The 25,287-nt window shown below is 57.8% G+C and overlaps 1 protein-coding gene across 11 annotated transcripts in view; it reads left to right on the forward strand.

The window, feature by feature from the left end:
* Window positions 1-25,287, forward strand: part of SRCIN1 (SRC kinase signaling inhibitor 1) — a 182,753-nt gene that overhangs the window by 138,543 nt on the left and 18,923 nt on the right. For all 11 annotated transcript variants that reach the window (XM_075059633.1, XM_075059632.1, XM_032791371.1 and 8 more), the window contains 12 exons: window positions 7,001-7,193; window positions 8,378-8,576; window positions 8,966-9,059; window positions 11,369-12,198; window positions 13,525-13,617; window positions 14,704-14,747; window positions 15,919-16,097; window positions 17,993-18,168; window positions 18,573-18,694; window positions 21,219-21,366; window positions 22,350-22,650; window positions 24,097-24,340. In XM_075059633.1, the coding sequence (XP_074915734.1) occupies window positions 7,001-7,193; window positions 8,378-8,576; window positions 8,966-9,059; window positions 11,369-12,198; window positions 13,525-13,617; window positions 14,704-14,747; window positions 15,919-16,097; window positions 17,993-18,168; window positions 18,573-18,694; window positions 21,219-21,366; window positions 22,350-22,650; window positions 24,097-24,340 (2,623 nt within the window). The remainder of the gene's footprint in view (window positions 1-7,000; window positions 7,194-8,377; window positions 8,577-8,965; window positions 9,060-11,368; window positions 12,199-13,524; window positions 13,618-14,703; window positions 14,748-15,918; window positions 16,098-17,992; window positions 18,169-18,572; window positions 18,695-21,218; window positions 21,367-22,349; window positions 22,651-24,096; window positions 24,341-25,287) is intronic.

The following is a 25,287-nucleotide window of genomic DNA, read 5'->3' on the forward strand; positions in this document are numbered from 1 at the left end:
GGGCCCCAGTGATAACGTGGCTTCATCTTTTTAGATGGCAGCTTAACTGCGGTGCCAAACCACACTGAGGAGCGGGAGTGAGGGGCGGTGGCATCTGGGAGCAGACAGCTCATTTCCACAGGGACCAAGGTCTCTGACAAATTGGGGAAGGAGGCGGGTAGGCAACAGCAGACCCTGACAGTGTCTGTTTTAGGCCCCATCCACATGATGACTGCAGCTGCCTCAGGGGATCAGGTCACAGCAAGCTCCCAAATCCTGTGCCCATTCATCTGTATAAGAGCCATTGACTCCAGCGGGGGCAGAATCACGCTGAAAGCCTGGATGGGCCCCGCGCTCATGAAGGCAACTAGGGCCTATGACCCAAGAAGATATGACCGGGTTGTACCTGGGGGCGGGGGAGATCACAGGGTCGCTGTGGCTGTCCGGGCTGCTTCGGAATCTTTGCCTCAGCTGGCGGCAGGGGTGGGAGCCAGGGCATGGGCGGGGGGCTGTCCTTTAATAGATTATCGCCTGGCAGTGTAAGTCATTAGCAAGGCAGAGTAATAAATAGCCTGTTCCCTCTGAGTCAATGGGAGGTCAAGGACAGAGCTGCAGCACTAAGTGTAGCAGTAGCAGGGGGAGGGATAGCTCAGTGGTTTGAGCACTGGCCTGCTAAACCCAGGGTTGTGAGTTCAATCCTTGAGGAGGCCATTTAGGGATTGGGGCAAAAATTTGTCAGGATTAGTGCTGCTTTGAGCAGGGGGTTGAACTAGATGACTCCTGAGGTCCCTTTCAATCTTGATATTCTATGATCTGGAAAGTCAAAACTCACCTTCCTTTTTCAACTTGGGTGGGGTGGCAGCAACTCCCCTTCCTGGAGACTGGCTGCCAGCCTCCCCTCTGTATATCCCCGGTGTGGGATCGATGTGCTCTCCCTGCTGGATCCCACGGCTGCCCAGCTTGTTCTTGCAGGCAGCTCAGCTCCTGCTCTCGCTCTTGAGTGGGAGTCACCGGGGTGTGTCTGCCTCTTGGAAAGCAGGGCCGCCAAGAGCAGGTTCGGGCCCCAGTGAAAATTTTTTTCAGGCCCCCCAGCAAGGGCAGGCCGACTAAACAGGGCCGGGGAAGCTGGGCCCCAGTAATTTGTATCGGCTCCCGCTCCCCCGCTCATCAGCTTTGTTGGAAAGGAGAGCTCCCAGCAGGGTCCTCCTGCACCCACCCCAGGTGCTGCAGCCCAGCGGCCACTGGCCCTCGCGGGGAGGTGCTCTGGGTGCAGAATGATCACAGATCCAGAGGTCCTGCAGTGCACGGAGCGAATGGATAACACCACGGCCCCCGTCCAGACTGAGCTAATCAAAGGGCCTCGTTGTGGGTGGAAAGCTAGTGCGGCTGCCAGACAGGCAGGAAGGGTGAGAGGTGGGGCTAATACGAGTCCAGGGGGTGTGACTGCCCCCCTCTCCCAGTGATCTTTAGGTGTGTGCATGGCACATTTCTTATGGGGCTGGATAGTGAGCTCACACCAACTCACCCTGTGCAGCAGGGCCCACCCTCCTTCCCTTCACACTGGGCTGGGATTAGGGCTGCGGACCGAGGTGGAGGGTGCTACCGCGATGGTTGAGACCCCCTTGGTGGGGTGAGGAGGAGGTGGGGTGCACCCACTGAATCAGGAGACCCCACCAGTGACCCATCACACCGCTGGCTGCAAAACCTGGCTCTGCCACTGGGCTGTGGTTAAGGCACCAGGCTGGGATCCAGGAGATCAGGACTCAAGCCTGGCTCTGCCACAGGCTCCTTGTGTGACCCAGGGCAAGTCACTTCGTCTTTGCACCTTGTTGTCCTCTCCTGCTGCCCAAGTGACAGTAATAACCCTGCGCAAGGGTTCTGCGAGGCTATGTTCATTCACACTGGCAAAGTGCTTAGCCACTGCAGTGCCAAAGCAAGGAGCTGCAGCTGGGCTGCCCCAGGGCCAGCTCAGTACCTTCCCTGCAAGGGCCCATTCCCGGTAGCATCGTCGATCTAGCATCAGTCGCCCAGCTGTGCGGGTAAGGTACAAGTGGAGTAAATGCAGCCATAGAGGTGACCTGTCCCGAGAGAGGTTGGGAGTGTTGTGTTTTGTTGTCTAGTTGTGATGCCATCGCCCCAGCCTGATGTCATCAGGTCCTAGATCGGGCTACGTGAAATCCCGTGGCCTGTGCTAGGCAGGAGGTCAGACTAGATCATCAAAATAGCCCCTTCTGGCCCAGAAATCAATTCATTTTCAAGCTACCACGTTTTTTTAAAAGATGCTGTAATTAGCCTCTTTGGATGGGGTTAATTACTCTAGGTCCATTGAAACCTGGGCAGCTGTGGGAAATCACCTACCCCAGAACAGCTGGATGTACCATACCCTGCTTGTGAATCCTCCCAACCCACTCCACCCCACCCCTCAATCAACTGCTGCCTCCCCACCAAACTATCTGGACTGATTTTGGAAGCATGTTGAGCTCACCAGACACCCTGAGCAGCTCCCACACTAAAACCCTTAGCAACGCTGATGCTAGCATGGCAACAGCAATCGCTTGGCTAACAAGGCCTGTATTGTCATGCAGATAGAGCGCCAGAGACATATTTTCCCCACTTGGTTCAATCTATTTTTATTTTCTTCTCCAGACAAAATAAGTGGGTGGGAAGGGAAGTTGGCTTGGGCGCAAGCAGACCCGTAGCCTCTCCCTTCAAAGCCTTTCAGAGCCTTGTAGGTGTGACAGCTCGGCCCAGGCTTGGGTTCACTTTAGGGGAGCCTGGGAGCACCAAGGGGCAGGGAAGGAGTGGAGAGGGGCTCGGAGTGGAAAGCAAGGGCTGGGAGAGTGGGGGCAGAGGGAGAGAGAGAGGGACATGCGGCTGGAAAACGACAGTCAACACAGCGACACCAAGCACAGTCAGTGTAGCTGGTGTGCAGGCAAATCATTGCCAGTGCCTATTGCCCGCTCCAGGGGGCAGAGTTAAGGTTGTGTGGGCGTGTACCTTCACTCTGTGTGAGTGTTCTGGATGGGTGCAAGATGCCTCCAGGCAACCTTAACTCTGTGTTACCAGAGGTTTTTGGTTTGGGCTGGCGCGGGTGGCTCTGGGAGGCAGTAAGTCCTAGTGCAGTGGATCTCAACAAGGGGTAGCCTGGAAAGGTTGAGAGCCCGTGGGCTAGGAGGTAGCACAGGCAGCCTGGGTTCTGTGCCTAGCTCTGGCGAAGTTCCACTGTGTGATCCGTGGGGGCGGGTTACTCCCATAGTGCCTCTTATAAGATGGGGATGATGTGACTCACCGATGTGGATCGTAACAGGAGATGGATCCCTCCTGGCAGGAGGAGCTGTGGGAGAAAACTGCTTCCCCAAGCTGGGCAGAGCCCTCGTCAAACTCACCCACCTGTGTGAACCATCTTGAGATCTAGGGAGGAGAATCAACAAGTGATTGGAGGCCTGGGGCGGAGATCAGGGCCCCATTGTGCCAGGCACTGTACATATACCGAAAGAGACAGTCGCTGCACTAGAGCAGTGGTCCTCAACCCAGGCTCTGTGTGCAGAGATCTTCCAGGGGGTCCATCAACTCATCTAGATATTTGCCTATTTTTACGGCAGGCAACATAAAAAGCAGTAGCGAAGTCAGTGCAAACTAAAATGTCGCACAATGACTTGTTTATACTGATCTATATACTATACCCTGAAATGTAAGTACAATATTTATATTCCAATCAATTTATTTTGTAGTTATATGGTAAAAATGAGAAAGTCCGCAACTTTTCAGTACTAGCCTGGCTGTGACATGTCTGTATTTTTACATCTGATTTTGTGAGCCAGTAGTTTTTAAGTGAGGAGAAACTTGGGGGAATGCAAGACAAATCCGACTCCTGAAAGGGGGCCAGCGCTCTGGAAAGGTTGAGACCCACTAGCCTAGAGAGCTTACAATTTTAATAGGGAAGCCAGACCAAGTGGGAGAAACAGAGCATCATTAGCCCTCATTTAGAGATAGGAAACTGAGGCATCCCGGGATTAAGGTCTGGATCCAAAGGCATTGAGGGGCCTAATTCCTGTTGAAACCAGTGGGAGTTAGGAGCTGAACTGCTTTGGAGGACCTGGCTCGAAGTGCCCAAGGAGATACAGGAAGTCGGTGGCAGAGTCAGGGAGTGAGCTCCCATCTCCTCAGTCCATGCCTTAATAACTGGACCGCCCTCCATTTTTCGGGCTTAGCTAGAAAAGCTGGCTGGCTGGCTTGCTTATGAAATAGAATTGGCCTCCAAACAGGCCTAATTCTCCACAGCCTTGTGTCTTGTGGCATTGCATACCCTGGCGTGACGTGGGCGTGAAATGCTACTCAGTAAGAGCAGTGGCACTTCACCGTGCACTCCTGTTTTCCTGGGCTTAAAGGACCGCGCCAGGACGGGGCAGGAGAAAAGGGGAGGTGGGGAGTTTTGTGGATTCATCTGGTTTGGAGAGAAATGACGAGAGCCGCTTATAAGCCCTCCAGCTAAGCAAGGATGGCCCACCTGCCACGGGAGCACACGGGGCATGGGCCTGCGCACGCTCAGTTCTGACCGTGATCCAGGTGATATTTATCTTGGGGCGGGAGGAACAGACCAACAACTTGTTCCTGATGTGGCCTCTTGCGCGTTGTTTGCCCTCTTGCTCATGACGACGGATGGGAATCTCAGCCCCCGCCGTCGTCCTGGGCCTCCCACCCCGGTTACAGATTGGATCTCGTCCTGTGTACGTGTGCTCGTGAGCAGATACCAAACGGCAGCTCTGACATGGTGCAGTAAGCACTCGGCTGTGCTGAAAGGTGTAGCATGGCCCCCACAGCCGACCTGGCCCAGATACTGGGTACCAAATGTCTCCCTCACACGAAAATCCACAGGGCAGCACAGATACAATCCATCCCAACGTGCCCAGCTCCTGTCCCTGTCTCTGGCATATCTCTCTTGGGGCCAGGTCCAAAGCCCATATGAAAGACTCCTATTAGCTCCCCAGGCTTTGGATCCTGCTCCCAGCCAGCAGGATCAGGCCCTTCAAAGTGAGAAACCGTTTTCTTGCAGTTTAAAGACCCGTTTTGCCGACTGCCTTGTTTCAATGTAAATTACAGCCAATTTTCTGGCAGTTATTTACGGAGAGAACGTTTTCAACCCATAAAACTTCCTCACGCCCCAGGATTAATTAACGTTTCCAATTAATTCCTAATTTAAATGATGATTATGGCGGTTATCATTTCACATGGAGGGAGTTGGTCTTAAAATAGAGCTGTTGTCCCTTCTACACCCCCGTTCCTATACCTCACGAGCTGTTTGTTTTCTGGGTTTCATGTGTCTGCTGTTGCTTTGCATTTCTGGAGATCAACAGCCAGCCAGTTTCCATGTTGAGTCAGAGCTGTGTGGCAAGGTCCCAGTGTCTCCACAGGTGCAAGCCAGAGCAGGACTCAGTAGAGTGTCAGAGAGATAGCTGAGTGGTTTGAGTATTGGCCTGCTAAACCCAGGGTTATGAGTTCAATCCTTGAGGGGGCTGCTTAGGGATCTGGGACAAAAATCAGTACTGGTCCTCCTCCTAGTGGGGGCTGGGTCCAAGGTTCCTTCCACTTTTAGGACATTGGTATATCTCCAATTTTTTTTTAAAAAAAAAGCATGGTATATCCCTGTCTTCAGGGACAATGGGAGCAGGACTCCTGGGTTCCAGTCCTGGCTTTGACACAGACTCATCAGGGCATGTCACATGCTCACTCATTTTGGATGTCCAATGTGAGACACCTGCTTATAAACTTTCTGGGGCAGGGACTGTTTCTGACTCTGCACATGTACAGCACCTGGCACAACAGGGCCCTGATTTCAGTTAGGGTCTATGCAGCACCTGGCACAATGAGGCCCTGGTCTCAGCTGTAATTCAAATCCTATAATGTCCATAGAAAGGGAACCCATAAGCAATGAATTCATTCCAAAATCTGCATGGACATTTGTGGAAAAGCTTTCCCCTATATTCACCCCAGGGCTGATTTCCAGAGGTGCTCTGCATCTGCAGCCCCCTAGGACTTCAAGTGCTCAGCACATGTCCAAAGCAGCTCCGATACAGATCCTTGTGCCGATGGGATGAGTGTATTCCCGGTGTGGGTAGATTTCTTTCCCTGGGGACCGTGTGGGGTGCAAAACGCATTGCCGTATACTATGCAGTACTTGGTATGCTCTGTTCCTATTAAATGTATATGCACAGCAGACCACATGCAGGGTTTACCAACATTTGTGCAGAAAGCCCCTGCCCCCAGGCTGAGCCTTTCAACTGGGGGTATGTGTTTGGCTGTGAAATTGGACTCCTGGCATATTAAACTTTTACTGCTGTAAACCCAATCCCATTACATCCACCCAACTCATGCAGCCATAATCTTTGCCGCTGCTTTGCTCCCAAATAAGCTGGGCATTTAAGCTTCCTGGGAGCCAGTTCCTTGCCATTATGGCTGGTGACCCTCCTTTAATTGCTGAAATATTCCGAGGCCCCCGGTTCCATTGCCAGGTGGCCATTCTTGTCTTGATTGTAGCCGGGGAGACAGAAGGACTCAGAGGAGCTTGGAGTGCAAAGGGACTGGGTGATTTTGCAATGTCCCTGGTAACACAGTGTCACCCTGAAACACATATGCCAAATGAAGGAGCTGCTAAGGAGGTTTGAGACTGCAGACTGCCCGCTGCGGGCAGAGAGCGAGCCAAGGACACAGCAGATGGTCGTACATGCTTCACACAAGAGATCAGGGAGGGTCTGCACTGAAGTTGAGTGTAGAGTCTGGAGCACTGCCCTGGGCTGGTTCAGCGTGGGGCACAGAACAAAGCACCCCCCTGACACTGCCTCCTTGGGTCAGACCGAGCCCACGGCTCACCAGTGCTGCCTGGGGTCTCAGGAGGCACTGCTGCCCCATGGGGTGTAGAATGGAACACCCTGCCCCAGACATCCCATCACTCCGTGAGCTTTAGCTAGCCCGGAGGGGGAGGGTGCGGGGGACGTTCTCTGACCGCTCGTCTCTTCCGTTCCAGACCAGAAGTTCCCGGCACTCCCAGGGCTCCCAGCCCGCCCTGGCTGATCAAGCCAAACTCTCCTTTGCTTCAGCGGAGTCCCTGGAAACCATGTCTGAAACCGAGCTGCCCATTGGATTCAACAGGATGAACCGGTTCCGGCAAAGCTTGCCTTTGTCCCGCTCCACCAGCCAAACCAAGCTCCGGTCGCCAGGTACCGCAGGCCGGCTCCCACTGGGTTTCCCTCAGGGGCGTTTTAACCCTTCGCCCCACCAACACGTCCACATGTGCCATGAGAGCTGCGGCTGGCAGAGTCCATTGGTGGGACCGGGGGCGGGGTGGGGGCTGACGGTGTGTGCTCCTGTCTCCCTCTAGTGGCTGCCTCTGCTGACTACAACAGCCTGCTACTTACTGACAGCTGAGGGAGCTACTCCTTTAGCTCCAGCGCTAGGGGGTTGTGTCTTTGATGACCCATGGCATTCATATGTGTAAGGGGGCAGGGATCAATGGTAGGGTACCTAGGAATGACCACACTTCAGACCAGGAGCCCACTGTCAGTATTGTGCCAGCTATTGTGCAAGAAACCCCGTTGAAGGCATTTATGGGTGACTTTGTCCATAGGAGGAGAAACCTCTTCCTAAAGCCCCCATCAGCCAGGAGCTGGCTGCTCATCAGGCCAACCATTGACTTTTCTGATCTGCAAACGCTGGTCACGTATTGCTCCCCGGCCCAACAGCTCCACGGCATAGCCACCAACAACCCAGGGCTCCAGTCAGGCAAACCCAGGCCACTCCCCTTTTAAGCGTCCAGAGAACTTTTGCGGCTGTAAGGAGCGAGTTATCAGAGCGGATGAGATTCAGGTTCCTTCCTGTGGGGTGGCAGCAGCTGGAATCTCCCAGGTGGCAAGCGCCGGAGATGGTTGTTACTTTTCGGGAGTGGCTGGGGAAGCATTGAGACGCAGAGTGGAGTGGGGAAGAAAGACGGGGATCAAAATGATCCCTGTGAACTGGCCAGGGCTAGAAATCAGCTTTCCAGTGGTGTTGAGTACAGCCGCAGCCCTGGCGCCGTTTGGGAAGGGTTAAATACGGCTCTGAGTGGGAAGTTTGTGGCTAAGCCCAGGTCACTAGCACTTGGTTTTTAAGTAAGATATTGGACTTTAATATATGTCACTCTTCCCTGGCTTGAGCAGTGTTTTACTGGGACTGCTCTGGACGTGAATATAGAATGATAGCAATATGGGGTCTATAGACCCCCAAGGAGATGGGGAAACTGAGTCACAGAGCCAGGAATAGCACCTAGCCCCTTGCCCAACATACTGGGCTGCTGCACTGTCAGTCAGTGCCTGCTCAGAGCTGTGTTTTTACCTTTTCTCCCTTTCTCTTCTGTCTCCGTTTCCAGGGGTCCTTTTCCTGCAGTTCGGGGATGAGACAAGGCGCGTCCACATCGCCCACGAGATCAGCAGCATGGACACGCTGCACGCCCTCATTGTTCACATGTTCCCCCAGAAACTCACCATGGGGATGCTGAAATCGTCCAACACTGCCATCTTGATCAAGGACGAGTCGCGCAATGTCTTCTACGAGCTGGAGGATGTCAGGTGAGGGCCCCCGGGAAGGGGCGGGGGCCGCAGGCACGCTCAGTGGGGTGGGGAGAGGGGGGTAGATAGAGGTTCTCTTCCAGCTGGGCTCAGAATTCCAACTCAGGTTTGCTTCCCGCATGGTGACAGCACCAGTGTGTTTGCCAGGCTGGATCAGCCCCTCGACCAATTCCCAGATGCTTCAGAGCAAGGGAAACTCCTCTCTTGTGCACATGTCCTGGCTGATCGGCCAGCGTGGCCCGCATGGCCCATCCCTCCCTGACGCCGTAGCAGACGGATGTCCTGGCGCATGAGATTTGTTTACTCCCATTTTAGCACAGAACGAGAGGGCTGCTGCAATCTGCATGGCCATTGGGGTGCCCAGCTCACTGCTTCACCTTCTCTTTCAGGGACATCCAGGACAGAAGCATCATCAAAATCTACCGCAAAGAGCCCCTCTACGCCTCCTTCCCAGCCTCGCACATCACCAACGGGGATCTGAGGGTAAGGAGAGGACGGGTGAGGGGGGCTCTCCCACCTCTGGGGGAGGGGCTGTCTCAACTTGTCCCATCTGGGAGGGAGAAGAACTTTTCATGGGCCCAGGGCTCTCTCATCTCCAGGTTGGGTTTGGGGGAAGAATGGTGCCAGCAGATGCGCGTGCACACGCACGGGCTGTCAGACGCTGGAGGGCAGGCATGGCTGTGAGCACTCAGGCCTTGCTTGGGTGAGAGCCAGGGGGGCTCAGGGAACACGGGGGCCTGGGTGTGTTTGTGGAAGGAGTTACGGGCTCCCATTTGTCAGCCCCAGCTGCAGCGCCGTTAAGTGTTGCTTTAGGAGATTGGATGGTCCAAGCCCTGGCAGCGGAGTCATAAACATGCTGATTAGGGTATTAATCAGAGTAAATTGTTGTGCTCCTGGAGAGAGGGCGAGGGAGCTGCAATCTGTCAGGGCATGTGGGATGCTGCTGATCTTCATTTCTCGGGTGCATCAAGGTGAAGGCCATGAGGGGGCTGGTTCTTCAGGGGTTCGGTTCGCACCAGGATTCCAGTCTCATCCTAGGAGGGAGGGAGGCAGGGAGGGCTGGGTTTGCACTGGGCTCTGCCAGGAGTGGGAGGGGGGAGAGGGGTTGTGTAACGGGTCGGGACTCACCACCTGGCGCCTCCTGCTGGTCACTTCTGGGAATTAGCTCGTTTCCAGTGGAGCGCCCCCTCCTGGTGGTGTCCCGTCCGTTATTCTGCCCTCTGTCGGTGTCTCTGGCCCCGCGTTGCTCCCTGCTCGGCGGTGTCCTCTTCGAGGCCACTGCCTTCCAGCAGTGCCCCTCAGTCCATCTGCATCCCCTTCCGGAGATGGATCGTCAGCAGTCCCACATTCCAGCCTTTATAAGCAACCACCCGCCCTCCAAGTCTAATCCCTCTTGGCAGGGATCTGGCGTGGCCTCTACGGCTTGTGGCTGGATGTACTGCAAGGAGGCGGGGGGGGCAGGCCCGCCCTCCTATCTGGGTCCCGGCCCAGGGACGCCTCTGGCGTTAGCCTTGCTGTCTTCCGTCCGTCTGTTTCCCTGGGCCGCTTCCCCTACGGCCCCATGCACCCGCTAGGCCCTTTCTGTCAAGGCCCGCAGTCTGGGGGCTAGGGCTAGAGCTTTCTAGCCTCCTTGAGCCTGCCCAGCACTGCTCTGTCCGCGGTGCTAGTCTCTCCCCCGGAGACTGACCTCCCCCTGTCGAAGGCCTGGGACAGACTGACTGCTCCTGCTCTGGGCAGCCTTTATATACCCCTGAGCCTGGCCCTGATTGGCTGTCTGCAATCTGGGCCCTGATTGTTTCACTATAAGCCCTCTTTTAATTGGCTCCTGGGCTGTGCAGGCTCCCTGGCCTGCCCCAGCCCACTCTCCCAAGGAGTGGGGCAATATGCCCCACTACAGGTTGGGTCTGGGTTTACTCCAGGATCTGCCTTCTGGCCACTGCTGCCTCTACTGACCCTCCCCACTTCGTGTGATCGTCCCTGGGCTCCACGTCTCCTAATTTCACAATGAATGTGTGTGTGGGGGGGGTAATTATTTGGCTTTGCTGACAGCATGTACGTGTGCGTGTGTGTGTGCATGCCTGTGTGTGTTTGAAAGCATGTGTGTGTGTGTCTGTGAAACCATCGATGTTTACAAACAAGCAGCTCACGCCCCATAGGGCTCCCCTCCGTTAAGCCCCAGCCTCCAATTCCAGTTTGCCTTTGCGAGAAGCAGCAGCATGTGAGTGAGTGTGTGTGCACGCGCGTGCAGGATCACCCCCACACGACAGACTCTAGGCCTGGTTCTCCATTGCCCTGCCCCCTGTTCAGCAATTTACACTAGTGCCAAGCGGGTGCAAGTCATGGCCATCCAGGAACTGGCAACAGAGGCTCGGACCCTTCCTAGCACATGGCCCCGGGCTATGGGCTGCAGTGGAGAGGCAGGAGCTAGACAGGGTCGATATTCCTGCCCTCCTGTCCTGTGTCCCCTTCTTCCCAGGCCCTTCTGCCTTCCAAACCACCCCATGTGCCACTGACCATCACCTGCCGCAAGCCACCAGCACATCTAGGGGGGTTGCCAGGGAGAACAGGGGGACAGCGGGGGAGGAGAGAGGTATTGTCACATGCATGTGCAGCAGACCCACAAAGGCAGCTCATCTTGGCGACCCTACGAACAACCCCCTTTTCCGGGTCTCCGAGGCCCACTCTGGAAGGGTTCTGCCCAGGCAAGGCTGCCCCAGCTGGTGGGCCTGGGGCTTGCCCCACAAGAGGGGCAAGTGGTTACAGCCTCGGTGGCACTTCTCTCTTCCCTGCAGCGGGAGATGGTTTACACTTCCAGGGAGTCGTCCCCCACCCGCCGGCTGAACAGCATGTCCCCAGCTTCCCACCTCACCTCCGGCTCTCCTCCGCCCGTGCTCCAGTCTTCCTCCCCATCCCGCTCTCGCATGTCCTACAGCGGCGGGCGCCCGCCTTCCTATGCCGGCAGCCCTGTGCACCACAGCGAGCGCCTCTCCAACCTGCCACCCGCCCCGGGCGTCTCGCCCAGCCCCAGCGCCATCCTGGAGCGCCGGGACGTCAAGCCGGACGAAGACCTGGCCAGCAAGAACATGGTGCTGGTGAAGAACGAAGGGCTGTACGCCGACCCCTACGGCATGGTGCACGAGGGGCGGCTCAGCATCACCTCCACGCAGTCCCTGGCCAGCATGGGCGACCCCTTCGCCTACGCCGGGGGGCTGTACAAACGGGGCTCGGTCCGCTCCCTCAGCACCTACTCGGCGGCGGCCCTGCAAACGGAGCTGGAGGACAGCCTGTACAAGCCCAACGCCCAGATCTACAGTGACGGCTACGGGCCCAGCCTCGGCTTCCGCATGCCCCCGTCCTCCCCGCAGAAGATGGCTGACGGCCGGCTGGTGGACGTCCAGCAGGGACAGAGCCCTCACAGTCCATACTCGGGGCCACCCAGCAGGTCCTCGCCCGTCCGCCAGTCCTTCCGCAAAGACTCCTGCTCCTCCGTCTTCATGGAGAGCCCCGTCAGCAAGCCCCGCAACCCCAGCTCCTCGGGGCCCCCCGAACTCTTCCCAGGCCCCGGGGATCGACCCTTGTCAGGGTTCGGCCCTCCCGTGCCCGCCAAGGATACGGAAACAAGGTAAGGAGCGGGGCTTGGATCGGCAGCTTCCCAGCAACGATGGGACTAGGAGACTGACTCCTGGGTTTGCTGTATCGGTCAGATGGGGAAATGGAGTCACAGAGAGGAGACAGTTGTACAGCAGTGGCAGAGATGGGAATTAGATGCAGTAACTGGCTCTGAGCACTAGAGTATGATCCAGCAATACAGAAGGCAGCAGAGTTTAGTGGTTTGAACTGCGGACTGGGCCTCAGGACTCCTGGGTTCTTTTTCTTAACTCTTTCCTGCTGTCGGACCTTGGCTAATGCATCAGGCAGGTTATGGAGGTGGGGGAATCTGGGGTCTGGGTCACCTCTTGGTGCCACTTGGTAGAGAAAAACTTCAGTGGGATTCAGGACTGCAAGCTGGGCAGTCCTGCCGGGACGTCCATCCAGCTCTTTGCAGCATGCTGGCGTGAGTCAGTGGCCATGCAGACATACCCCATTGGAATCCTGGCCCCTTATCACCCTGTGCCTCAGTTTCCCTGGCAGCCTGTCCCTATCCCAGCTTATCAAATGAGGGTCCCCACACAAGAGGGAGAGATTCTATCTTCCCCAGCCTGTGTATAAAAAGCCGGAGCCCCCATTGTAACGGGAGAGCTGCCTTCAGGCAGGTAGCTGGTATGGAAATAAGGCCATTATCTTGCCTTTCATCTCTCTGCGCCTGTCTCTTCATCTCCCAAGCAATGATGGTCTCATTTGTTGTTCCCAGGGCCGTGAGCTGGGATGCCAGGGGAGGGTGGGGGGAGCCCTTTGGGATCTGTCGCAGGGGAGAGAGATGGGGGAGGATGGAGGCGGACAGCAAAGGGCAGCGGAATTAGCAGCGCTGTCCCATCACGGGCTGCTGTATCTGCAAGCGCCTGCGCCAGGACCTCAGATGGACTCATTATTCACAGGCAGCCCAGGCCCCCAATAGGGGAGGATGAGACTCAAAGAAGGACAAGGCCCTCAGGGACAGACTGAGGGTTGAGATCTCTCATTAAATATTGCCCGGTCTCTACTGCCAGGAATGGGGGTGGGAGGCTGGAGCAGAGAAAGAGAGATGGAGAGTCGGATCCCAGCCGGCGCGAATGGACATGGGGAGAGAATTGACCTCAAGGGAGCTCCACTGATCTACACCAGACAAAGGTCTGGCCCTGAGACTCCAACAGGGTTCGAGCACCTGGGGTGTGAATCCAGATGGGGCATTCTCCTGGGCAAGGCCAGGACCCTGGGGTCCATAGGCCCTTGGCCTCGCCTGCAGACACCCGGCCCTGGAGGGTCCGTCTGCTGGAGCCCGGATCTAACACAGCTTCTTTGCCCCCCAAAGGGAACGGATGGAAGCTATGGAGAAGCAGATCGCCAGCCTGACGGGGCTGGTGCAGAGCGCGCTGCTCCGGGGCTCCGACGGCGAGACCCCCAGGTAAGGAAGGGGGGCAGGAAGCTGCTGATCCTCCCCCAATGTGGGGCAGGTGGCAGGCTGGCCGTGATCTGGCCTTTCCTGGCGATCTCAATAGCCACGAGCTGCATCCCGCAGTGTCCTGCAGGGGGCGCCGGGGGCTATTTTATGGGAATGCGCATCATTCAATGGAAGCACATGGGGACTGGAGGCTTTAAGCCCCGTCCAGCGATGCGGCCACCGAGAGGAAACCAAAAGGCGCGGCGCATCGCTCTCATCCCCAGCGGGCCCCGACGAATTCTCCAGGGGGTGGGGGAGAGCGCCCCAGACACATGGGCCATCTGCGAATGAGGCCCTGATCGCCGCTCCCCCGGGATGGTCACCCAGGGCAGCCCCATCGCTGCCGATCACACCCGCTGGGCTCGCCAGGGCTACCAGCAGAGCAGGGCCCAGGGACCAGGCCTGTGAGAGGCTCTTAGGAATGATACTAAGGACCACACCCACAGTCCATGTGGCTCAGGACCAGCTACAGCCGAGCAAGGTTCCAGATTCCCCCTTCGGGGCAACTTTGGCCCAGCGAGCCTCTTCCTCTGAGCCAGGAGAGTCAACAGCCCTTCCAAAGTGCTTGGTGTCCCGTCCTTTCACTGTGTATTTCTCTGACTCTGGAGAGTCTTTGTTCTCCCTGGACTTGCTCCATTCCTGCTAAGCTCCGGGCTGCTATCTTGTGGCAGTGAGTTCCACTGGCTCGTGGCACCCAGCGGGCCTGGTGCTCATGGACACTCAGGCCAGTGCAGGCAGTTCTAACAGTGCAAAGGGGCCTCAGAGTGGCCATAAATCTCACTGGCTCCCCACTCAAGGCCTCACAGCCCAGGGGAACCCCAGCATGGCCAGCTTGGGACAGGAGAGGCGAGATCTCCCTTTGGGACTGTTTGAGGGGAGAGATTAGGAGGGGGCAGCACGACCCCAATGCGTCTCAGTTAACATCCTTCTCCGGGCACCTCCCCCCCTACTCGTGGCTTAGCTCAGTGACCTCCCACCTTTGCCAGCTCTCCTGGGCCGGGGCTGGGGATGTTTAACCCGCTCTCACCTGCCGCCCTCCTCTCCATGCAGCGAGAAGACGGACGCCACCAACGGAGGGACCCCCCCGTCAGCATGTAAGTGATGGAGCCACAGCTCCAAGCCCCGCCGGTGCACTGGGTCCTCCCACTCTGGGGGCTGGGAACCGCCATTGGGGTAGCTGGCCCCAGGTCGGAGGGGAGTGCGTGGGATTTTGGGCTCCAGGGGCATGTGGGAGGGGCCTCCAGGGCTCCCCTTCCTAGGCTGATGGCGTCGTCCCTTGAGGATGGGTCCCCGTCCTCCGCCCCCTGCCCCTCTCTCCAGTGAGGAATGTGGCTTCTGAGGGAGCCATGAGCAGCTCCACAGAAAGACCCAGGAAGTCTGGCCCGGCCCCACCCCACACAGCAGCTCCTCCCCCACCGGCCCATCCCCACCCCACACAGCAGCTCCTTCCCAATGGCCCATTCCCACCCCACACTGCAGGTCCTCCCCACCGGCCTGGCCCCACCCCCATGCAGCAGCTTCTCTCCCACCATCGCAGCTCCACTCCCACGCAGCAGCTCCTCCCCCATTATCCTGTCCCCACCCCACACAGCAGCTCCTTCCCCACCAGCCTGGCCCCATGCCAGCAGCGCCTGCCCCACCAGCCCATCCCCACCCCACACAGCAGCTCCTTCCACACCGGCATGGCCCCACCCCCACACACAGCTCCTCCCCAATGGCCCATCCCCCCCCCACACAGCAGGTCCTCCCCCACCAGCCTGGCCCCTTGCACAGCAGCGCCTGCCCCACCAGCCCAGCCTCACGTACAGCAGTGCATTCCTCGCTCGGTGCTCTAAAATCACCTCCTTGCCCACACTGGGAGTACCCAGATGATTTATTCTGTTTCCAGGGGCTCTTTGGCAGCTGGTTTCTTGCTGTCTGGTCTTGGTACAATTCTGGGCACCAAACCCACCCGCCTTTAGGCAGAAACAGGGCTGGGTTTAGCTGCAGGACTGGGCCAGGAAGTGGGTTCTGTGGAAGGTGGGAGAACCAGATTTGCAGACCCAGCCATGGCGTGGGGTGTCTCTTGCTGGGGGGGACCGGTGGGCTGTGAAAGGGAGACCAAGGGGAGGTGCCTTATGTTTATGTAGGGTCTCCCCTCCAGACTGCAAGTACCATGTGTGTCTAGACACGGGAAGAGAGGGGGCAGAGAATGAGGGAGAAGGGATGGGAGCCTCCCCCAGACTTAGCACCACATTGGCTGTCCTGCTCTGTTCCTGCTCTCAGCTGCCAGCCGGAGCTGTACGGGGACTCCGATCCCTGCCCCTTCGCACCCCTCTGCCACCAGCACCCCGGCCGGACAGCCAACAGCCATCACCCGCCTGCACATGCAGCTGCACCTCCACGACCTGCAGCAGAACGCCAATGACCTCCGCAACCAGCTGCAGCAGCTGAAGAAGCTGCAGGTGAGGAGCGCCAACCCAGGGCGCCATCCGGGAGCATGCCCGCCAGCTCTCATCGGGGCATGTGCGGCTCAGGGCCAGGAGAGTCGGGCCTTGCCTCCTAGCACAGAGCTCCTGGCCCCAGTGGCAGGGGGTGGGGAAGGTCACCTGCAGGCAGAAGTGGCCCAGTCCGCAAAAGGATTCCTGGAGTCAGGCCTACGCTGCAAAACAAAGTGTGGTCTTAACCCGGGTTCAAATAGCAGTGAAGATCCAGCCACTTGGCTTTAACCCCAGGCTCCCCCATCACTCACGCTGCCGTGTCTGCACTGGTCTAAGAACACCCCTTTGTCACAGTGTAGACAGACCCTAAGGAGGCAGCTTGTCCTCCATGTGTCATTGTATCCTCCGCCTCTTGTCCAAAACCACCATCTAGCGCCTGTGGTGCTGGCGATATGAGAACCCGCCTGAGACCCGCCAACGCCCATGGGCCACCAAACAACCGTCCCGTGGCAATAGCCCCTGTGGGGGCAGAAGGCGCCGCAGCCCATTCACCAGCTCTGAGCCCGCTGTCCTGCTGCTCTGGGCTTGGATTCAGCAGCTTCTTGGCCTGGAGCAAAGCAAAGGAGTGTTGGTTGGCAAGGGGGGATTGGCTGTTCCGTGTCCAGTTAAGATCCATGGTAGCGGAGCGGCATTCCCCCACATCCACAGCCGGGCCCCCCAATCTCCCTCCTCTCTCCCTGCTAGCTCGTACCCCCACCCGCCGCTTGCACCAGAATCCCACCCTTCCTGCTGAGCGGTGCTTGCCCTGGCGCTGGACAGCCAGGCAGATGGCAGTTCCCCGTCAGGAGCCAGGGATCTTGGTGGTCAAGCCCAAATTTTCAAAGCTAATTACTAGTGACAGATCTGGGGGGAGCAGAGGTCCGGCTGGCACTGCAGAGATGTGGGAGGGGGAAGCGGTCCAGTCGGGTGGAATGGAGAACAGCTGATGCCCCCCCAGAGCCCGGCTCCTTCCGTCAATCGGCCAGATTCCTGGGAAATACATCAGAGATCACAGTCCAGCCTGTGCCACACCCACCCACCCAACCCTGTGTCTGTCTTGCCCTGACCCTCCTTGGCAGACCCTGCCACAGCCAGGATTGCCAGGTGAACCAGAGGGGCTGAGCCCAGTGGCTTTGCCCGGGGAAAGCATGCAAAGTGCGGGGATTGGGGAACTATCTTTGCCAGCTGTTTGATTTTCAAGCTGACCTGCGGGTGAACACAAGAGCCAGCCTGGTTGTCCTGATGAAGGGTGGTTGGTTGCTCTCCAGTGGGACAGAGGAAATGGGGATCCCTGGTGAGCCTCACAACATATGTGCTAGGGCTGAGATGCACTCACCTGTCATGCTGGGAGGCTAATGTGTAATCGACTTGTCCCCGCCAGTGCCACCACCACATTCTCCCCCGTGCAGTGACAGCCTCATGTTATCCCCAGAGAGGGGGTCAGCACTTCACACGCATGGCCCTGGGGAATCCCCCCTCGTCCCCAGCTTGCGCTGGCAGGGCACTTGGCTGCTGGGTGGCAGCCCCCCAGGTTCCCAGCCAGCCTTGAATCCCTCCCACCCTTCGCCCTCCTATGTGCAAACGGGAGCTCCCTGTCTCCTGTTCTACTAGAAAAGACTCCCTTGCTGAGCTGGGGTCCTGGCTCCCCGTGCCTTGCTCCAACCACTAGATCACACTCCCAGCTAGAACTGGGATTAGAACCCAGGAATCCTGGCTCCCCCTGCCCTGCATTGCCATTCTGGGTGTTCGGATCCGTACTGGGGGGGAGGACAGAATCAGTCGGCTTTTCCATTTCCTCGTACTCCCTGAAGTATCCCCAGTTCACGCCCTCCCATCTCTTCTCTGTCCCCCCACCCCGCCCCACCTCTCTGACCTCACAGCTGCAGAACCAGGAGACGGTGAAGACGATGCTGCGGCGGACGGAGACAGAGATCAGCGTGCGGGTGACGGACACCATGCGTAAGCAGGAGGACCCCCTGCAGCGCCAGCGCAGCCTGGTGGAGGAGGAGCGGCTCCGCTACCTGAACGAGGAAGAGCTAATCACCCAGCAGTTAAAGTGAGGGCAGGATTGGAATCCGTCCCTGGAGGGGGGAGCGCCCAGTGCCTGTCCCTGACTCTGCCTGTGGCTCTGCCTTCTCCGAGTGGGCCTGGGAACGGCTCTGGGAATTAAAGTCTGTGTGGCCAGCTCCCCAGCTGGTATAAATTGGCCATAGCACCAGTGGGCTGGTTCGGAGGGACCCCCGGTCGGGCTTCGTGCCGGTGCCTGATCCTGAATAGGTACCAGAGCGGCTAACAGCCCAATGGGCACAAGCCAGGACCTGAGCTGCCAGTTGTGCGTGCGTGCCCCGGGGGCCCTGCCTGCTCTCACCGATCCAGCCCAGCTGCTCCCCTTCCCCCAGCTCCTCCTTGCCGGCCCGGCCTGGAGGACGGGGGAGTGACATTCGCACGCTGTGCTTCCAGCGACCTGGAGAAGTCGGTGGAGAAGATCCAGAAGGACAATCACCGGCTCGTCCCTGTGCAGGAGCTGGAGGAGAAGGCCATGGTGCTGAAACAGCTGGGGGAGACGCTGACCGAACTGAAGGGTAAGAGGGGGCCGGCGGGAGGAGAGGGCCGAGGGCCGGGGGGCGGTCCCAGGAGTGCGTAGGTCTGGGGGCTGGTAGGATCATGGGCAGGATTAGCTTGCACTCCTGAGTGCTATCCAAGCGCATTCAGTTGCACCCGTCAGGGATGGCCTAGGTTTGCCTGGTCCTCAGCACCGGGGGCAGGGGCTGGGCTAGATGACGGCTCAGGGTTGCTTCCTGCCCTCCATTTCTGCGATTGTGCGGAGGTGGGTGCGGGGCAGCCGTGGAGATTTGTGTGTGCCGAGATCCGTATTCAGGATGGTTTGTGTGTGCGTTTGCAGGTGCACTTGTTTTAGTTTATGTAGGAGGCTGTGCCCGGGGGCATATGTGCCGACAATTACAGATGTTTCTGTGTCCACATATACAGCGGAACCAATGAGAACCAGGCATCCAATCCCCTTAGGCAGCTCTCAAAGCTTCACACTGAAGGTGTTTGGACCTTTGATTTTATTGTGGGGTTGACTTGTGGTTTGGAGCTGGCAGATGTGAACCTGGAATTGCACACACATGTGTTTGGTTTGTTGTCTGTGGAAGAATGCATATGTCAAATGTGTGAACCAGATGGTTACCAGGTGTGTAAGTTTGGCTGCGTGAGTCATGTGTTTGGGAGTTGTATGTGTCTGGGTTGTATGTGTATTTGCATGTCTGGGTTTGTGTGTGTCTCCCTGCATTGATGTGTTCACATGCTTGTATCGTATGTTTACCTGTGAGTTTGTATGTATTTGGGTTGCGTGAGCTGGTGTGTGTGTGTGTGCGCTTGCAAGTTTCCCGCATACTTGCAAGTGTTTGCATATATTCATTTTACACATCTCTGGGTTGCAGGTTTGCATGTATTTGGGCTGCGGGCTGGTTGCATGTGTCTCAGTTGTGTGTTGCCTTTGTGTTGGTGTGACTGCACGCCTGCTGGTGTGTTTGCGGCTCTCCCACGTGACTGCCTGTGTGGCTGGGTCCCTGTTTGCACTGCTAGCTGTCAGAGTGAGTGCTGGAGACGCTGCCTGAGTGGATCTGACAGCTCACGGCACTTGTGGCTCTGCCTAGGCCTCCCCTGCCCCCAGGGGCCTGCGCTCAGCCTTCCCTACCCCCTGCCATGGCCCATCTCTGGGCTGGAGTCCCCCTCCCCTCCTTTAGCAAAACCTCCATTGAACATGGCAGAGTTTGTGCTTCCCGGAGCCAAACCAGCTGCTAAGCATAGGTGTGTTAAGAGCTGCCGTGGGCATGGGAGGGCATGGGAGTGATGGGAGGGCAGGGGAGTGGACAGCCAGTGGCCAGGGGACTGGGCTTGGTCTGGCCTTTAGATCAGCCAGGGAGAGTGCCCCTCCCTCATCACCCCACCTGCCACGTGGATGCGGAAGGTGGCCAGCAGCCAGAGTGAATGGGTGGAGCACAAGGCTGGGAGCCAGGAGCCCCTGAGGTCTAATCCTGGCCCTGCCAGCGACTCGCTGCACATCCTTGGTCAAGGCTCCCCGTGCCCTCCTGCCACAAGTGCAGGTAACAAGCTACTGCTGCCCCACTTTCAACCAGGTTTGACCCAGCCCCTATCACTAGCTCCGCCCATCACCCCAAAAGCAGTGACAGCCCTGACCAGCCCCGACAGCGAGAAAGAGAGGGTACAAAGAGCCCAACAAGCAGAGGGGGTGTAACCGCCGCCCTGTGCTCAGGGTGAATGTAACAAACAGCAGGAGCCAGTGGAGGCTGCCCAAGAATCTGAACTGTGTGGCTGATGGGGGTTTAGCTGGGTCAGGATGGGGGCGTGGGAAGCAGGAGAAAATTCAGAGCCGCAGAGAGAGGAGGCAGCAAGGAAGCGCTAGACGCAGAAGCGCTGGCAGTGTCGCCTCTCTAGGTGTTTCTGTGAGTACAGGGTTACCGTATTTCAAGGTCCCGAAGAGAGGACACTGCCAGAGGAAGGCAGGGGGTAAAGTTTCTGTGGCAATACCATCCCAGGCCCCCCTTACTCCTGCGGAATGGCCTTCAGAGCTGGGTGCCCTGTCAGCAGCCGCTGCTCGCCAGCCGCCCAGCTCTGAAGGCGAGGGGAAAAGGACAAGTGAAGAAAAATGACAAACATTTGTCCCTATGTCAGAAATCCACCAGGATGGAGATTGGAGGGCCAGAAAAGAGGTCGCATTCAGGGAAAGCCGGACGTACGGTAACCCTGCGTGAGTAGGCAGAGGGTGCTCTGGCCCTGCGTCGTGTGTGTGGCAAGGTGTGCCTATGGCAGGGGCTGTGGCGGCTCTGCCTACACAGGGAGTGCCCATGAGCTGCCCCTTGCAATCACGGGAGCTTTTCTCCTAGGACGGACGGGGAGGAGTGTTTTCCCCTACGTTCTTCCAGCCTCCTCCTCCCAGCCGTGCCAGGCAGAAGTGGGCAAGGCAGAGCCGGGTGTGTCTCTGGGTGCAAGGCTTTGTGTTCCCATGCAGCGGGAAGGGGAGGTAAGGGTCTTGCCCAGCCCTCCCTGGGCCTGCTCTGACCCTGCTCCTCTGCTGCCCAGCTCACTTCCCCAGCCTGCAGAGCAAGATGCGAGTGGTGCTGCGGGTGGAGGTGGAGGCCGTGAAGTTCCTCAAGGAGGAGCCGCACCGGCTGGACGGCCTGCTGAAGCGCTGCAAGACCGTGACAGATACCCTCGCCCAGATCCGCAGGTGAGCTGCTCCCAGCCTGGATCCACAGGGGAGTCCTGCTACCCCACCCTAGGGTGGGTCCTGGCTCCCTGGGCCCAGATCCTGGTGTGCCCTCCCAGCCAGGATCCACAGGGGAGTCCTGCTACCCCACCCCAGGGCAGGTCCCGGCTCCCTGGGCCATGATCCCTGCTGGGGCAGAGGGAGGGGTCTGGTTCCTCTCTCCGCTCCACCAATGATCTCATTCTGTCATCCCTTTGTCAAATTTCCCAGCCAGCCCCTTCCTGCTCTCTCGAGCATGGGAGGCGCTCTCCGTAACCATGCCCACAGCCGCTCTTTGTCCTCTGCCCTGAAGCCTGCGCCTGACGATGCTTGGGCAGCTGGGCTCAGATCCTCCCAAGGGATTTGGGCACCTCAATACCTGGTGTCTCTCCGTGCACCGATCAGAATAATCTCACAGGTCCCTTGAGCTGCCCCGTCTGTCTGTCTGTCTCTATCCGCCTGTTGTCTTTCGTCTTCAAGTAGATGCTCGTTGGGGCAGGGGCTGCCTTCTTGTTCTGGGTTTGTACCGCACCTAACACTACGGGTGCTCATTACAACTTCTAGGCACGCCAGTAATTACTGAAATAGCAACCGTGATCATTAGTGCTGCCTGGGAAAGGACGATTTAGTCCTGATGGGAAATTTCAATTGAGTTTTGAATTGTGAAATTTTTTGTGTGCGTTTGACCAAAAAAATCCCAAACCCAACAGCAGGATGGGGAGGGGAGAGGGTTGAAAAACCGTTTTTGGTTAAAAAAAATGAAACGTTTGTTTTGAAAGCTGAAAACGTTCCATTATATGGTGATTGTTGATAAACGTATCGACCCACACGGAACCATTCGATGTGGTTGAAAATGTGTTTGGCAACAGGTTACAGCACTTCCTGGCTGCGCTGCCCCCACGCCCACCCCATCCCCCACCTCCCCAGGCCCCCATGGGAACCTCTGAACTCTGTTCCATTGGCAGGCAAGTGGATGAGAGCATGTGGGCTCCGTCCAACAACCTGAGCCAGTCCCCGAAGAAGGTGGCATCAGAGACCGATTTCAGCAAGGGTCTGGATTTCGAGGTCCCCACCAGCCCCCCGATGAACCTCCATGACCTGACCGCCTCCACAGATACCCTGGGCATGCCGGGCTTCGGCCAGAGCGGCCCCCAGGCCCCCAAGAGCAATAACCCCTCCCGGGCTCCGGAGATGGTGCCGGCCAAGACCCAGATGGGCCCCGAGACGCCCGGCAGGAGGAGTGCGGACAAGGCCGTCTCCGTAGAGGTGAGAGCTGGGGTCGAGGGAGAGCCTGGCGCTCCTACAGTGTTGTCTGGCCTGTCGCACACCCAGGAGAGGTTCAAGCCCAGGTCTGCAGGCCAACCCTGTTAGGAACTGAGAATAAAGCACTCCGAGATTTTTACAGTGCAGGGCTTGAATCAGCCCTGTCACTCTGGGGTGTGTGCTGTAGGGGGCGCCATCTCCCCACCTATCAACATTCCCCACTGAAGCAGCTGTTGTCTTCTCTGCTGCTCAGTAGCTCCCCTGCTGGCTGCCTGCACAGGATAGAGCAGCCTGGGGGCTGCTCTGACATGAGGCGGCTTGGTGTGAGCCGAAAGAGAATCCTCTGGGAGAGAATCTGCCCTGGAGTATTGATTGGGGCCTCTTGATCCTTTTGAAATTGGTTTGGAAAAGCCAGACAGTGCTGGGTTAAACCTTTAGTCCTGGAGTCTATTTATAAGGAGACCTAGAGGTTAGAGCAAGGGGAGGCCAGGGAGTCAAGACTTCTGGGTTCTGTCCCCAGCTCAGAGATGGAAGTGAGGGCTCGTGGTTAGAGCAGGTAGGGCTGGGAGTCAGGACTCCTGGGCTCTATTCTCAGCTAGCGGAGGGGAGTGTGAGCAGAGAAAAGTGGACAAGGAATCAGGACTCCAAGATGCCATCCCCACCTCTGCCACTGACTCACTGTCACCTTGGGCAAGTTGCTTTCCCCTCTTCATGCCTCAGTTTCCCCAGCGATGATTTCCCCAGCTCACACAATGGGGTGTGAGGATGATCCAGGTGGCAGGGACCCTTCCTCTGCAGGCAGGGTCACCTGCTGGGATCATCGAGATGGATCTCACTGATTCCCAGCCGGCGCTGGGGCCTGGGTGGCCCCTCTCTCTCGGTCCCTGCCTGTGGCTCACAGTCTCCTGAAATCTGAAATGCTTTGGTCTAACTAGTTTTTGGGCTTAATACAGGGATGTGTGCGGGAGGTTTTCTGGCCCATGCTATACAGGGGTCAGCCTAGATTAGGAGTTCTCAAATTTCATTGCACCACAACCCTCTTCTAACAACAAAAATTATGACAGGATCCCAGGAGTGGGGACTGAAGCCTGAACATGCCCAAGCCCCACTGCCCCGAGGCTTTGGCCCCAGGTTCCAGCAAGTCTAAGCCAGCCCTGGCGACCCCATTAAAACAGGATCCCGACCCACAGCTTGAGAACCACTGGCACAGATGATCCCTTCTGGCCACAAACTGTATGAAACCCTCTAGTGACTCAGACCTTTTGGAACAGCTATTCCCAGGGTTCCTCCCAGAGCCCCCCAGTCTGTACCCCAGGATTCTGTGCAGCTGGGGGTGGAGCTGAGTGCCCCAGATCCTCCTACGGGTGCCACATGTTCCCTGGGATGGGGAAGGCTCCCCCGGCCCGGCCCCCCATGCAGGCCGCAGTGAGCTCTGCTTTCTGCCGGCAGGCCGCCGAGCGGGACTGGGAGGAGAAGAGGGCAGCGCTGACCCAGTACAGCGCCAAGGACATTAACCGCCTCCTGGAGGAGACCCAAGCTGAGCTCATGAAGGCCATCCCCGATCTGGAGTTTGCCGCCAAGCACAAGCAGGCCACCGGCAGCGCCGCCTCCACACCGGAGCACAAGCCCTCCAAGCCACAGCACGCACAGAAAGCCACCGCCAAAATCGACCCCAACGGCCGCAGGGGCTCAGGTAGGGGGCAGGGCAGAGGGAGGGAAGGGTGGTCAAAAACCAGGGGTGCCCTTCGTAACGCTTCCCTGCCTCAGCTCTGAAGGTGCTCTCCCAATTCGCGCCCCCGAACCGCACCCCTCTTCAGCTTCTCTGCTACCCCCACTGAGTCAGGACTCCTGGGTTCTATACCAGGCTCTGGGAGGGGTGTAGGGTCAAGTGGGGTTAGAGCGGCGGGGCTGGGAGCCAGGACTCCTGGGTTCCATTCCTGGCCCTCGGCGAGGAGTGGAGTTGCTAGCTCTGAACCTATCCCCTCCCAGGCCGGGGTAGCTGTCTCCCTGTCAATTGGTGAATTCGGCCACAAAGGGATTGAGGGGGATATGAGCAAGGGCACAGATAGTGTACCCCTGCAGGGCTGGTGTTGCACACACACACCCCCACACCGCCCCCGTACACACCATTAGCAGATCTATAAGGATAGCTGAGGCTGCATCGCCCTCCCTTGGCCAGCCTGGGAAGTGCAAGAGACTCTCTCTCCCAACGTGGCCTGCTAGGAGGGGGATATGAGCATGGCCACAGGTAGTGTGTACACACACACACACACACACATGCTCTGAGCGCCGCGCTGCTCCCTGGTGGAGAACCGTGCTCCGTGCAGGAAACACGGGTGAGCCTAGAAACTCAGCTGGGTTGGCATCAGGGGGGGCTGAATGTGGCTTTGGAGGGTTTCCCTGCTGCATTAACCAACGGGTCCTTATTGGAAGGGCTTTGCACCAGGTGTGGGAAGTGCTGCATTTCTGTCCGCTGCCTGTAATGTGGACTGAATTTTTGAGCTCATGGTGCTCCACTGATGCACCCAGGGCCCCGTTCCTGCAAGGTCCTGAGCACCCTCTCAGGTTGCGGAGGGCGTCCAGCATGTCGCAGGATTGGTCCCGTGATCCCTGATCCATGGCTAGCCCAGCCCTAGGCAC

This window comes from Chelonoidis abingdonii, chromosome 21 (genome assembly GCF_003597395.2).
Source record: "Chelonoidis abingdonii isolate Lonesome George chromosome 21, CheloAbing_2.0, whole genome shotgun sequence".
Classification (NCBI taxonomy): domain Eukaryota; kingdom Metazoa; phylum Chordata; order Testudines; family Testudinidae; genus Chelonoidis; species Chelonoidis abingdonii.